General features: G+C 44.5%; 1 protein-coding gene across 18 annotated transcripts in view; it reads left to right on the forward strand.

The window, feature by feature from the left end:
* The window catches only part of adgrl2a (adhesion G protein-coupled receptor L2a), a 470025-nt gene that overhangs the window by 320410 nt on the left and 134674 nt on the right, over positions 1-14941 (forward strand). For all 18 annotated transcript variants that reach the window (XM_059648145.1, XM_048538964.2, XM_059648147.1 and 15 more), the window contains exon 5: positions 12016-12816. In XM_059648145.1, coding sequence (XP_059504128.1) covers positions 12016-12816 — 801 coding nt within the window. The remainder of the gene's footprint in view (positions 1-12015; positions 12817-14941) is intronic.

The following is a 14941-nucleotide window of genomic DNA, read 5'->3' on the forward strand; positions in this document are numbered from 1 at the left end:
ACTGATAATAGAAAATCTCAGACTGATAATAGAAAATGTCTCTTCGTTCAGAACATGATCAGTCTGTGGATTTCTCCACTTTAGAATGATAGGAGACTGAGTCACTAGCATATTCGGGAAAGAGCTTGATAATTTTTTACACGGTAGGGGTATCAAGGCATGTGGAGAGAAAGCAGGAATATGGTGCTGAGATAGGGGATCACCCATTATTCTGCTGAATGGCGGAGCAAGCTTGAATGGCCATACTCCTCCTCCTAGTTTCAGTATTTCAGTGAGCTTGTTATTGCCAGGGAATTTTTCTGCCCACAGTGAAGGGTGGGCATGGAGAAGATATTCCAATCATGGGGACTGGCCAAAATGAGGCATTCTTAATAAAGTCAACAACAAAATTCATGAGAAATGTCCTCACCAAGACAGAGCTTCAAATTTAAAACTTGCTTACAAATTGAACAGATGAGTACATTAAGGGGAGGCTCGAAAAGCATAGATCTCAGAATAGATGCCACCTGTTCAGGCTAGGACAGGTTGGATTTGAACATGGACCTTCTCGCCAAGAAGCAGGGACACCACCATTCCAACACAAGAGCCTGGAAGACAACCTTGATGTCACACGCGTGCAGTGAGTCGGATTTGAACCCAGCCCCTCAAGTAGGGATGCCACAACAGCCGGTCAAATTCTCAGGATTTGCTGCTGAAATTGTGTTTTAAAACTACATAAGAATAGAACTACAATAGAATAGAGTAAGGGGAGGCAGTGGCCTAGTGGTATTATTGCTGGACTTTAATCCAGAGACCCAGATACCATTCTGGGGACCCACCATGGGGGAGTTTGAATTCAATAAAATAAAATCTGGAATTAACAGTGTAATGATGACCATGGATCATATGTGAGGGAAAACCCCATCTGGTTCACTAATACCCTTTGTTGAAGGCAGCTGTCATCCTTACCTCGTCTGGCCTACATGTGACTTCAGACCCACAGCAATGTTGTTGACTCTGGGCAATGAATGCTGCCCAGTCAGTGACACCCTCATCCCATGAATGAATTTAGGAGGAAAAAAGAGGCCGTTCAGCCCCTTGAGCCTGAACCACCATTCAGTGAAATCGTAGCTGGCAGTAACTTGTGAGGAAAGGTGGGTGTTCATGAGAAGCACTTTTTGGGCTCGGTACTCTGTTTCTGAGCTTTACATTCTGTGAAGGTAGATGATTGGTCACTCTGGCCCATGTTGGGAAAAAATAGACCCAATCTGTCAAAGATTTCCTTATTCTGAAGCTTGCTACTTACAAAGCTGGTCTTGTCAAAGGTGGTGAATGATTTCAAAATGAAACTGGATGGACACCTGAGTGTTATAATCTTGCAGGGCTATGGGGATAGAACAGGAGCATGGGGCCGAGTGGATTGCGGTACAGAGAGAGAGTATGTACTGGAAAGTGTGAGTGGTGTCATTCAGTGCCTCTGCCTCAGTGATATAAACAGGTTTTTAAATGGAGGCAAAATCAGAGTGACCTGAGGAAGGCAGTGATGCTGGGGTAATGTCACTTGAACCAATAATCCACAAAACCAAGCTAATGTTCCAGGATCATACCCTCAGATCCCACGATGAATCAGCAAATGACAGCTAGACTCAGACAGTGATCATGAAGCTCATGACTGATTGCAGTAAAAATCCATTTGGTTTACTAGTCCTTTAGGGAAGGAAATGGCCTATACATGACTCTGGACCCACAACAGCATGGTTGACTCCTTAGTGTCCCTTTCATGGCTGAGCAAGCCACTCAGTTCAGAAGCAGTCAAGGATGGGTTGTAAAATGCTGACTTGACACTTAAGCCCCATGAATGAATTGAATGTGGCAAGACAAATGCAGACTGAAGCGCCCTTTTAAAAAATAAGCTTAAGTGATCGTCGGTCCTTTCAGTGATATCTACAAAAACAAAGAATTTAAGCTAAAACGTTCCAAAATGCCGGTTAGAACATAACAGGAGTATTGAGTGCAGTTTCAATTACAGCACCTTAGAAAGAATGTCAAGACTTTGGACAGAGCACAGAAGAAATTTCCTGGCAATCTACCTTAAACCATGAAGTAAAGGAGTAGAAATAGGCTATTCAGCCCATTGAGGCTGCTCTGCCATTCAGCAAGATCATGGCAGATCTGATAATCCCTGGCCTCAGCTTCCTACCAAATAACTTGATCCCCTTACTGAATAAAAATCTCTCCATTGCAACCAGGAAAATTATGAGGGACAAAAATATTGTAGATGGGAAGAAACTTGCCCCTTGATTGAGGGGCCACTCTCCAGGGGCATAGATTTAAGGTAAGGTGCAGGAGGTATAGAGGGGCATGTGAGGAAAATGTTTTTCACCCAGAAGATGCCTATCAGGCCATTAGAGGGAGAAAACCCCATAACAATTTGAGAAGTATTTAGATGTGCACTTGTGATGTCAAGGCTTAGAAAATTATGGGCCAAGTGCTGGAAAAAGAGATTAGAATAGTTAAGTGGATGTTTTTGACCAGCACAGATATGATGGGCCAAAAGGCCTTTTCCTCTGGTCTTCGACTCTGTGACCATATTTAACTACCCACCTCAATAGCCCACTGCGGTAAAGAATTCCACAGATTCACTACCCTCTGAGAGTTGAAACTCCACCTCACCTCTGTTTATGAATAATGATGGGATAGTGTAGGGGGAGGGGCTTAGATTAGTTCACAGGTTGGCGCAACATCGAGGGCCGAAGGGCCTGTTCTACGCTGTATTGTTCTATGTTTTATGTTTTAAATGTGCCACCCCTTATTCTGAGATTGTGTCCTTTGATTCAAGACTCTCCCTCAAGGGGAAATGGTCTCTCTGTGTTTACTCTGTCAAGTCCCCGAAGATCTTGTGGTGCTGCTGTAAGTCTGCCTCTCCCTGGGATGTGGGATTTCAGTGGTGTATAGAAGGTCTCTTTAGAATGATGGACATTACCAGGAGATTTATTTGAGGTATCCCTAGTTGTGGAGCATCTTGATGAGTACTTTAAGGTGAAATTGATTCAGGTAAAACTGAATCCTGTGGCAAACAGCTAGATAATGTAAGGATGCAGATTTAAGGTAATTGGGTTGGGAAAAAGATTAGGGGAGGAGATGAGTTTTGTTTCAATTGTGGAAGTGATTGGATTTGACATGTACTGTATCCAACAGCAGTGGAAGCAAATTCTGTCATAACTTTCAAAGTGGAATTTGATTGGAGAGATGGCGTTGTAGCTGTAATGTGTCTGCGCAATAATCCAGAAGTAATGTTTTGGGGTCATGGGTTCGAATCTCACCACGGCAGCTGGTGGAATTTAAAGTCAATTAATAAATCTGGAATACAAAGCTAACCGCAATAAATGGTGACCATGAAAATATCATTGATGATTGTAAAAAAAATCCATCTGATTCGCTAGTAACTTTAGGGAAGGAAATCTGCCAACTTTACCTGGTCTGGCCTACATATGACTCCAGACCCACAGTGATGTGGTTGATCCTTAACTACTGATGGGAGAAATTAAGGATGCACAATGCAGGCTACGCTTGCAAGTGACGCCCACTATCAAAGTCTTGTGAAAAGTAATCACAAGGGAAACATGTGATCACAGATAATGGGAACTGCAGATGCTGGAGAATCCAAGATAACAAAGTGTGGGGCCCGAAACATCAGCTTTTGTGCTCCTAAAATGCTGCTTGGCCTGCTGAGTTCATCCAGCCCCACACTTTGTTATCTCTTATTTTACAAGGGAAACATGTGTAGGTCACCAGGGAAGTGGACCAAATTGGAGAGCTGTTTCAATGAGCCAGCCCAGGCGTAATGGATTGAGTGGTCTCGTTCTGTGACGAACGGTTCTCTGAAGTGTTCCTAAAGGACATTCAGTTGCATTCACCAGTCCAAGTACGTTAATTGTGAAAATAAAACCTTCAGTGGCTGCCAATTATTTTCTTCTGAAAGCCTCTGTGGATTGAATCTGCTCCCTCTACCTTATCAGGCAGTGTTTTCCACATCATAACCACATCATTGGCTGTAAAGTGCTTCAGGACATACTGAAGCCATAAAAGACACATATAAATGTAAAAGTTTTTCCCTCCTGATGACAAAATGCAGTATAAATGCTGGGAGAGCTTGTACCTGAAATGGGAAAATGCCCCATTGCCAGGACCGTCATATTTCAATTGCATCTTGGCGGGGAATGGAATGCATGCAGAGAAAGAAAATGAGCTCCGAGCTGTTCCAACACACGCCTTGGAACTGGAAATCACTTCTTCATAGGTTGTGTGGAATGTGGGGGAGTTCATTATTTAATAAGGGACTCTATTCTCCGACCATTCATTGTTCCCTGGCAATATCCTTGTTTGCTTCCAATAAAGAGTCTTGGTGCTGGGAGCAGACCTTTAGAAATTACCTGGATATTCTTTCCCATTTGTTTTGACCGTCCAGAGTCCAGACTATTCCATAAGTATCTCCCTGAAGGGTCTAGGCCTGAAACATCAGCTTTCCTGCTCCTAAGATTCTGCTTGGCCTGCTGTGTTCATCCAGCTCCACACCTTGTTATATTGGATTCTCCTGCATTTGCAGTTCCAATTATCGCTGAAGATAGAGCAAGGTCTTGGACAAGTGATGTGGCAGGAGAGGTTTCATCCCTTCTCCAAAATCCCTTAATTGGCCAATGAGACTGTTCCACCTACAAACAGGTTCCTGGCAAGAGGCTGGTTGAGAAAACGCCCCTGTTTCTCACCACACCATGCAAGGACTCTTCCTGGTGCTACAGTGGTCAGTGATGCTAATTTCATGACAACCTCGATGGGAAAACATATCATAGCAAGTTGTTTCAGGGCTAATGTATATAGCAAGCACTTTAGACAGACATTCAACCTTACAGTCTCCAGCCTCCCATCACAAGCAGTTTTCAAAAGTGAATGTTGTGCAGTAGTATGCATTAAAAAATCTGCATTTGTGATTCCAGATTTATTTTGCACAAAAACGGAGAATGTGAAGGTACTGAATGTTCAACCCTTCTCACAAGCTCTGTCATCAGAGAAATGTACATTCTAGTGTCTAATATGGTTCTCTGGATGTAATGCTATGTTATTGCAAATGTTGCTGCATAATATTTTGCACAGCCAGTAATTGTTGTGATAGACTGTACTAGACTAAATTACATCCTTCATGATTATCTCCTGGCTTGCAATTTTGAAATAATCATGAGGATGTATAAATGTGTAGATCTATCGTATGAGCAAAATGAGCAATATAAAATTACACTTTGAAACAGATTGCAATGCTAATGTACACAAATCCACATGTGCGTCAGTACACAGGCAGTCTCTGTGTTACAAATGAATTCCATTCTTAAGTATGTTTGTAAGCTGATTTGTAAGCAAGTTGGAATGCAATACAATGTAAAATTGTCATTTGTAAGTACAAGCAAACATTCACAGATTGGATCTTTGAAGTTAATATTAATCTGCCTCTGTATGGACCTTGCTCTTCAGCACAAGTGTTCATAAGTCAGACATCTGTAAATCTGGAACTGCAGGAATGTGGCTGTATATCAATAGAGTCACATCTTACAATCCCACTGTTGAAGATTGTTTAGTTACTTATGTAGTGTCACAAATAGTTCACTCAATTAGTGGCCTTCCTGCAAATTTCAACAGCCTACAGAACCTTTACTTAAGGCTACGCCGGCCAATATTAGCCTGAAAACACATGACTCAATTCTTATACTGCAATGTATTAGTGGTTCAGAATAGGCTGGGAAGAGCTGGGGTAATGTTAGGGGCACAGAGAAAGTGTAGTCAGCTCTTTGTTGGATTTTCCCTTGCCCTGAAGCTCTGCCAGTGGTCATGGTGGTTTTATCAATGATTCTGCACAGATATGATTCTGTTACCAGCTGAAAAATAAGATCACGCAGTTCATTGGAAGGAATTCTCAGAAAGTCGATGTACTGAAACTGACATAAAACAGAGAAGGGGTTGCAGGAGGAATAAAGCTCTCACAACCTGCGTATCAGCTTTGAGAATTATAAACTGGTACCATGGTTGTTTTATTGCAGATCCTCCATCATTGCCATTGCTGCTGTCAATGACTTGAGAGCCCTCTTCAAAATATACAGATCCCCTTCCGGCTGATGAGCTCCGTTTGACTGACTGTAATTTCTAGGGAGGCCGAAGGCATGCCTGCTGAGCTGTGTGCTTGCTTTTCATTGATTCACCTTATCTGTGGCCTGTCAATCATCAGTTGCTGAAGAAGAGGCTTTTAGAAAGAGAAGGAGATAATTATTCCAAATGGAGGCACATGGAAACAAGCGAGCGAGAGAGTGATGCTAAATTAGAGAGCCGAAGCACAGAACGCTGAGTTGGGGGGTGGGGGGAAGGGGAGGGGCGAACTCAGTGGGCTCCAAGTGACCTTCTGTCAGTAAGAAGAGCAGGAGGAATTCTGTGAACTTACAACAGTTACTATGGCAGGCCGGCTGGCAGGAGATCATTAGAAAACTTTATGGGTGAACTTTCCTCCCGCATTGATTTTTGGAGCCTACAGCCAACCTCTTGTTTTCTCTGATTGCCCAAGTATTGCCTTTCAGCTCAGAAGTGCCTCTGACTTGATTTCTGTTGGCCTTTTAGCTGCAGTAAAGGCTGGAGTCCAAATGCTCTCTTTGGCGTTGAAACACCCGGCAGCCTGGTTGGAAGCTGCCTTTGATGGCCGAAGCCACCATGAGCAGCCAATTGCTGATTGGCCTTGTTCGAAATAAAGGGACTTTACAGTGAGGTGGACCTTATCAACTGTGCAGATATGAAAGCCCTGAAGAATTAATTCTGGTACAGAAGAGTTGTTCAGGAGGACATTGGATGATAATTTAGATAAAAGTAATGTGTCCGAGCACAGCTAGGGTGGGGTGCGGGAAAAGGCAGGAGATTGGCATTAGGTAGCAATGCCCATTTAAAGAGCCAATGCAGGCACATTGGGCCAAATGGCCTCCTGTGATTCTGTGTTTGTGTGTGTCGGAGATGTTGAAGAGAGTGAAAGCATTGGCCTCTGTACCTGAGTTACCTGGGAGCACTGCAATAGTTGTCTTCCATACGCCAGCAGCCGAGGTTAATTCGTCTGCACATAGGACTTACAAAAACATCTGAAATGCATTTTGCCTTGGAGGGAATATTTTGCTCACGTAAAGTCAGAAATCAAACCAGGTTACAGTCCAACAGGTTTATTTGAAAACACAAGCTTTCGGAATCTTACTCCTTCAGGTTAAACAAAGCCTCAAGACCAGATGGTTTCTCCTTCAAAGTGATACCAAATGAAATGCATCCCTATACTCATTAGATACAATCAGTTTCAAGTGGGGAAATAGATTATACAAAATGATAATAGATCTTTGATTTTTAGGTGGACCAGAGCCTTCCTTATATGATGTAAAGACCTGCTTACCCTTTAAGGGTGGAAAATCATTGCAGCCACTGGCTGAGAATGGGTGGGGAAGACCTATGAACAGGGTGGATGTCACGAGCACAAAATAGCAGCTTTTGACTCCAGTCGGTGTCCTGACCCTTCCCAACTTTAGAAAGCCCTATTTTACAGACGTTAAAAGTACTAATGTCAAACTAGTTGTTGGAAGTGGGCGAAACTTCTGAGCACTTTCTGGTAACATGTCTTCCCTTTATTTTATAAACATTGCTGAAGTTGTGCCCTGCTGAGTGATGAGTCTTGATTTTTTTGAGGAGATGGTGACGCCATTTTTGGAATAGTCATCCGGAGACCCAGCATAAGAAGGAAGCTTACCAGCACCTTCTCAAGGACCCTTAGGGGTAGGTTATAATATTGGACCAGCCAGCGATGCCCATATCTCATGAATTAAATTTTAAAAATCTGCCTGATGTGTAGATTGAAACCCTCACTCACTCACCCCTGCCCCATCTTTTTCTCTCGCCTTCATCAATTACAGTGAAAAGATCACCAGACTATTTGTTTGTGCTTGTCTTTCATTGTTCAAGTGTCAGAAATGGGCACAAAGGAAAGTGGTTGTAGTCTGTGCTTTCAAAATTGGGGAATTGATTTGCATAATCTGTCACAAATCTCTGGTGTATATGTAAGTGTCATTTGGTTCAGTGAGGCAGTTAATCATTTAAATGCCACTGGATATAGGATTTTGCTTCAAAATATTCAAGTAAACAGTCTGAAATGATGACGATTTAAGCAGCTTGGCAAATTGTGTTGTTTTACATGGATTATCCTTGCTTTTTGTTACCTGTTTGCCTACTTGCATTCAGCTGGCACTATTCAGCAACTTGCATGGATGTTAAAAACAACAGCTTGTATTTATATGGCAACTTTGACAAAGGTTAAACACTCCCAAGCGGCTCCCGTCAAAGGGGAAGGCTGGAACAAAGGAGTACAGGTAGATCTCCTAAAACGTGATAGCTGTGCTCTTGTGTGACCTCACGCTACACAAAATCGCTTTGGAAAATCGCGTTATAGGGAGATTACAACACAAGATTAATATACTGTACAGCAGGAAGTTCACATTATCCTAACAGCGTCTACTATTCATCAATTGCATTATTGCCAATTCACATTAACGAAACACATGTCCTAGCAGAAATACTTGTATAGTTTTAAAACAACGGGGCCTGCCATTTAAGAGAGAGACAAGGGGGAATCTTTATCTTTCAGAGTGTGACTAATGTTTAGGATTCTGTTTGGGGTTGAGCAGTGGAGACTGGGTCATAGAATGGACTCAGTGTTTTGAGATTTGCTTGATCAGGGATTTGAGGGTTAAGGAGCGTCAGCAGGAACGTGCAGTTAAAGCCACAGTCTCTATCTAATGGAATTGTGAACAGGCCGGAGGGGTTCAATGGCCTCCGCCTGATCCTATTCCACGCATACTTCCTGGAAAAGAACGACATCAGCCAAAGCCTGGCACTGAGTCATGAAGGAGAGCTTAGGTTCAGGAACGAGTGTTGTAAAGGAGAAGGGAGAGGGATGCAGAGGCGTAGTGCCTCACCTCAGTGGTTGGAGACACTGGTGTCTTTTTCGCTGTTCTCAGCTCCCTCATTGCAGTAAATCATGTACCACCGACCAGGAAGGTGGGACATCTGGCCCTCTAGCCCTGCAATGTACGGATTAGAAACTCATAAGTTTGAATTGAAATTATGTCAAAGAGCAATAGAGATCTACCTCACAAAAAAGAGGCCCTTCAGCCCATCAAGTCTCAACCAGTAAAAACAAAACTAATCTGACGCCATTTTCCAGCACCTGGCTTTGTATGACCTTTCCTACCTTACCATGGTGATGCTGCCATGGTCCCATTGCTCCCAGGCTACCGTGATACAGACAGGCATTAATCTCTCCTCGGTGTTTTCAACTGTCTAGGCCCACATTCCCACCTCCCCAGCTCATTGTGACCCCCTTTGGCTTAGTGTTCATGTCTGTTTGGTTATGACTCTGGAAAATGCCTTGGTTAATTCTGAAGTAAAAGTGCTACAAGTTTCACTCTCAAAACATCCAATGTCTTAAAGCAAGTCCAGGATGGAACTGGGCTATGATGGCTTTTGTGTTCCAGTAACTGTCTGATGCTCAGTTCTGCTCCATAAAGATGTGTGTGTGTGTGTGTGTGGTGTGTGTGTGTGTGTGTGTGAGAGAGGGAGAAAGCGCTTGGGAGAGAGTGTGTGTGTATGTGAGAGAGGGAGCGCATGGGAGAGAGAGTGTGTGTGTGGGTGAGAGAGCACGTGTGTGTGTGTGCCTGTGAGAGAGAGCGTGCATGGGAGAGTGTGTGTGTGTGTGTGTGTGTGTGTGTGTCTGTGAGAGAGAGCACATGGGAGAGAGTGTATGTGAGAGAGAGAACGCGTGTGTGTGAGAGAGCATGTGGGAGAGAGTGTGTGTGTGAGAGAGAGAGAGCACGCATGGGAGAGTGAGTGTGTGTGTGTGTGTGTGTGAGAGAGAGAGAGAGCACACATGGGAGAGTGTGTGTGTGTGTGTGTATGTGTATGTGTGAGTGAGAGACGGAGAGAGAGAGGGAGCACGTGGGAGAAAGAGTATGTGTGTGTGCGCATGTGGGGGGGCGGAGGGAGCGGGGTGGTGTGGGGACAGTGTGGGGGAGAGGAAGAGGGAGAGAGAGTGGGAGAGAGAGAGGGTGTGTCTGCGTACGGTGGCGAAGGGGTGCAGGGATGCCACATGGAGCTGTAACTCACTGCCACCTGGCACCATTAAGACGAGAATAACTTTTCAAATTATGTTTCGGTTTTAAATGCATTTTAAGTTTTTCTGCTTTTCCATTGAGATGCACACATTTGAGTGATTCCAAAGTCTTTGGCTGTACCCCAAACTTGCTAGCTGAGACATTTTGTCGAAATGCCTGACGTATTCTGGTCCGTTGAAAACAATGGATTTTGTTTAGTGCAGGTTCCTGACCCCCGTTAACACCAGCTTGCTTTTCATCCACGGTGGGAGAAGACATGGAGGAGAACAGCTTTCATCATGGCTTCTATCATTTGAATTGCAAATACTAGCCAGCCTCAGTCATGAAATCGTTAAACGTGCCCTGTAGAAAAACAAAAGAAGATGTTGTCAATACTGTGACCTTGCATTAACTTGACTCTTTTTTTTCAGTTGGACTTAATTTCTGTCTCCCATGATTTGAGAAATGCATTGCACTGCCACAAGAAAGCTATTAGCTACACCAGCCTTTCCAAATAAGAAGTGAATACCTGATGAATTAATCCAAAGCTAGTCAATTAGCTGAATGGGAAGCCAAATTGGTTAGATTTCAATTGCTGTTAAGGCTGAAGAGTTTGTTAACAAAAGGAAGTTGGGACTATTACATTGAGGACATACATCCATCAGTGGTGCCATAGTGAATTGGTATTTGTTATGAGTTTGTCTAGTTAACGGAGTTCTTGCCGTGCAAAGTGATGCCACAAAAATTAGTTGATTTTACCAGTTTTGAAACCAAAGCCATCACAAGACATTTTCTATTATATGTCTAATGTCATAATCTCATCCACAGCTGTCTGCCTAAGCTCAGTGTGCTGTGAGAATGCAGGTGCTGGTGGCTGGGTTTAACAGGTGCTGTGCCAGTTTAAAACCACCTGTCTCGACATTTGTGTTGAAGTATGGCGGACCTGACAATGATGGATAAACCATGTTAATCTCTCTTCTTTTTCTCTCGCACTCTTGTTTCATTCTCTCTTCCAATGCTTAAAATAGAAGTGGAGCAAAAAGGTAAATAACATGGCAAAGTCCCAAAGCCAGATTTTTGGGGTTTTTTTGTGGCTAATGGTTGTTAGACTCTATTGAACCTCATGTTGACTCCTTCCCCTCCACTCCTCTTCCTCGCCCTTTCCCCCAGCACCTCCTTGCATCTTCTGGTTCTTCAAGGGAAATGGGAATGGAGCAGGCGCTCAATGTAGAGGATGTTGAGTCAAGTTGTGTCTCATTCAGGTAGCCAGATGACACAGTCACAAGGTGGTGGGAGCCGTTGCTGGTCTACTGGTGGAAATCTCCTCCTCACACCCATAAATGCTTCCCTGTGTCAGTCGGCACCATCTGCCTGGCTTCCAGATCTTTCTCCATTGCATGCCTTTGGTTTAGCAGTGCTCACCTCATGCAATGCTTCTGTCATCTTCTTGCTGTCTACTCTGCTTTCCAGCTCCAGTTTCCTGGTGTAAACCCTTCACCGTCCTTGCCTCACCTCGCCCTCCCCATCAACTACTCCCTCCTCTATCTGCCACCTTTAACCTCCCCAGCAATCCCCTTCATTTCTCCCATCACCTTGCTCTCCCCGTGGTTTCCTGTCACTCTCCCTTCCCTCCAGTTTTGCTACTGAACCGAAAAATGCACAAATGTATTTACGATATTTTGGTGTTGGGAAAATGGTCAATTTTTTTCAGATGCAAGGTGCCGAATTCAAAGAAAAGAAATTTAAGCAGTTGTTTGTCAATCTGTTGTGCGTTCCAAATGTCAATTGATTTCTGTTCTGTTTTGTTTCCTTTCTCGCTCCTCCATGTTAGTTTTTGTTTGCCCTGGGACTCTGAAAGGGGTTGTGGAGTCAGCCTACGTCACTGAGGCTGAGCAGCAGTCTGGTGCCTGGTGTAAGGACCCCCTGCAGGCTGGGGACAAGATTTATTACATGCCCTGGACGCCATATCGCACAGACACCCTGATGGAGTACGCCACGTTAAGTGACTTTGTCTCTGGGCGCCACACGACCACTTACAAGCTGCCCCACCGCGTCGACGGCACCGGGTTTGTGGTCTATGACGGGGCGGTCTTCTTTAACAAGGAGCGGACGAGGAACATTGTCAAGTATGACTTAAGGACTCGGATCAAAAGCGGGGAGGCCATCATCGCCAGCGCCAACTACCACGACACCTCCCCCTACCGCTGGGGCGGCAAGTCGGACATTGACCTGGCGGTGGACGAGAATGGCCTGTGGGTCATCTACGCCACCGAGCAGAACAACGGCATGATGGTGGTCAGCCAGCTGAACCCTTACACTCTGCGCTTCGAGGGCACCTGGTACACCTCGTATGACAAAAGGTCAGCCTCCAACGCCTTCATGATCTGCGGCGTCCTGTATGTCGTGCGCTCGGTGTACGAGGAGAACGAGAGTGAGACAGGCAAGAACTCGATAGACTACACATACAACACCAACCTGAGGCGAGAGGAGTACGTTGACATTCCATTTCCCAATCCCTACCAGCACGTAGCGGCTGTAGATTACAACCCACGGGACAACATGCTCTACGTGTGGAATAACTACTTCATCCTGAGGTACGCTCTGGAGTTCGGACCTCCCGATCCAGCCCAAGGTAAGACCCGAGAGCTTCTCATGCCTGACCATTCATTTCAACTCTCTTGCTTCTGAAGAGAGATTTTTTTAATGTAAATTTATTTCTAAATCTCGCAGATTTGAAAGGTGTGATCTTATCATCTCCATTATTATTATAGCAGTTATGAAAGAAAAGTATTGTATATTGACATAGCCCTCCTGTTTGTCTGGATTAATCAATGTAAATAGACAATCTGTCGACACAGTGAGTTGTCATTCTCCATAGTACCTAGAAAATAGGAACAGGAGTAGGCCAGTCAGCCCCTCACGCCTGTTCTGCCATTCAGTATGATCACAGCTGGTCATTCAACTCAATATCCTAGTTCCGTTTTCTCCCCAAACTTTTGATTTCTTTAGCTGGTCATTCAACTCAATATCCTAGTTCCGTTTTCTCCCCAAACTTTTGATTTCTTTAGCCATTAGAACTACATCCAACTCTATGCTACAATTGCCCCGTAGCATTCCGGGATGTGCAGGCTAACATGGTAAATGCAGGGTTACAGGGTTCAGGTGGGGTGTGGATCTCGGTGTGATGCCCTTTGGAGGTCAGTGAGAACTTGATGGGCCAAATGGCCTCTATCTGCTCTATCGGGATCCGATGCTTTCTCACTCCCCATCAGTAGCCGCGTTGACTGTCACCTGACAACAAGGTGCAACATAGAGTGGGGGAGACAACTTTCCCTGGGGTAGACATGCAGATTAGCTGGATTGGCCAGAAGGGGTGTGCAGGTGAGGTGGATAAGCCATGGGGATAGAGTAGGGGGTAAGGGTCTGGTTGGGATGCTCTTTGGAGGGTCACTGAGGACCTGAAGGGGTGAATGGCCTGCTTCCACATAGTAGAGATTCTATGAAACATTTGGGACCATTGCTGACTGGAGCAGAGATTTTAAGAGGTTTATAATAAAGGGGGAGTCAGAAAAATAACTGTTGCTCCTGTTTGGGCAGTTGATGACATCTGTTCGAAATGGTCATAAAGAGAGTGCAGACAGAGATTTGAACAAATGTGATATTTTGCTGCAGGGAATGATTGAAGGCAGCAGGATTGATGTTTGCCACAAGCCTGAAAGTGACAACTTTGAGGAGGTTTTTAATGCATGAGAGAGGGATAGGAAGAGAGACCAACAAGAATGAGGTCAGACAGAGGCCTGTGAAAGTGTTTGAGGGGTGTGTCTATTCAAGCTGGAGCACAGTGGAATGGCTCGGTCAGCAACAGTGCAGAAATTTTCTGAAGGAGGGTCTCGGCCCGAAACGTCAGCTTTCCTGCTCCTCTGACGCTGCTTGACGTGCTGTGTTCCTCCAGCTCTATGCCATGTTATCTCAGATTCTCCGGCATCTACAGTTCCGACTATCTCAACTCAAATATGTAGCTGGCTGGCTCAGTGTATTCTTTCTATGATGGAATGTTGTTGGATGGAGATTAAGGAGAAATAAGGCTATAAAACCATGAGATATAGGAGCAGGATTAGACCATTATGCCCATCAAGTCTGCTGTGCCATTTGATGATGGCTTATATATTTCTCAACTCCATTTTCCTGCCTTCTCCCTGTAACCCTTCATCCCCTCACTGTTCAAGAACTTATCTCTGCCTCAGATACACTCGATGACTTGGCTTCCACAGCCCTCCGTGACACTGAGTTTCACAAATTCACCATCCTCTGGCTGAAGGAATTCCACCTCATTTAAGTTCGAACGGGTCACCCCTTCATTCTGAGGTTGTGCCCTCGGGCCCTGGTCTCCTACTAAAGAAAATATGTTCTCCACCTTCACTCTGTTCAGGTGTCTTTTGTATTCTCTAAATTTAAATCAGATCCTCCTTCACGCTTCTAAACTTCATTGTGTACAGAACCAGGAGTCCTTAACCACTCCTCTCACGACAATGCCTTCATCCCGAGGATCATTCTTGTGAACTTTCTCTGAACGTGCTGCAACGCTAGCACATCCCTTTCTTAGATACAGGGCCCAAAACTGCTCACAGTATTCCAAACGCAGCCAAACACTGACGAGCCACAGAAATAGATCAGTTTTCATTTCACTGACATTGTTGACTCGAAGATTGGGCAGCTTCCATGTATCTAAGGCTGTCATTTCTCCAAGATTGCTCGGG

Source organism: Stegostoma tigrinum, chromosome 8 (genome assembly GCF_030684315.1).
Source record: "Stegostoma tigrinum isolate sSteTig4 chromosome 8, sSteTig4.hap1, whole genome shotgun sequence".
Classification (NCBI taxonomy): Eukaryota; Metazoa; Chordata; class Chondrichthyes; order Orectolobiformes; family Stegostomatidae; genus Stegostoma; species Stegostoma tigrinum.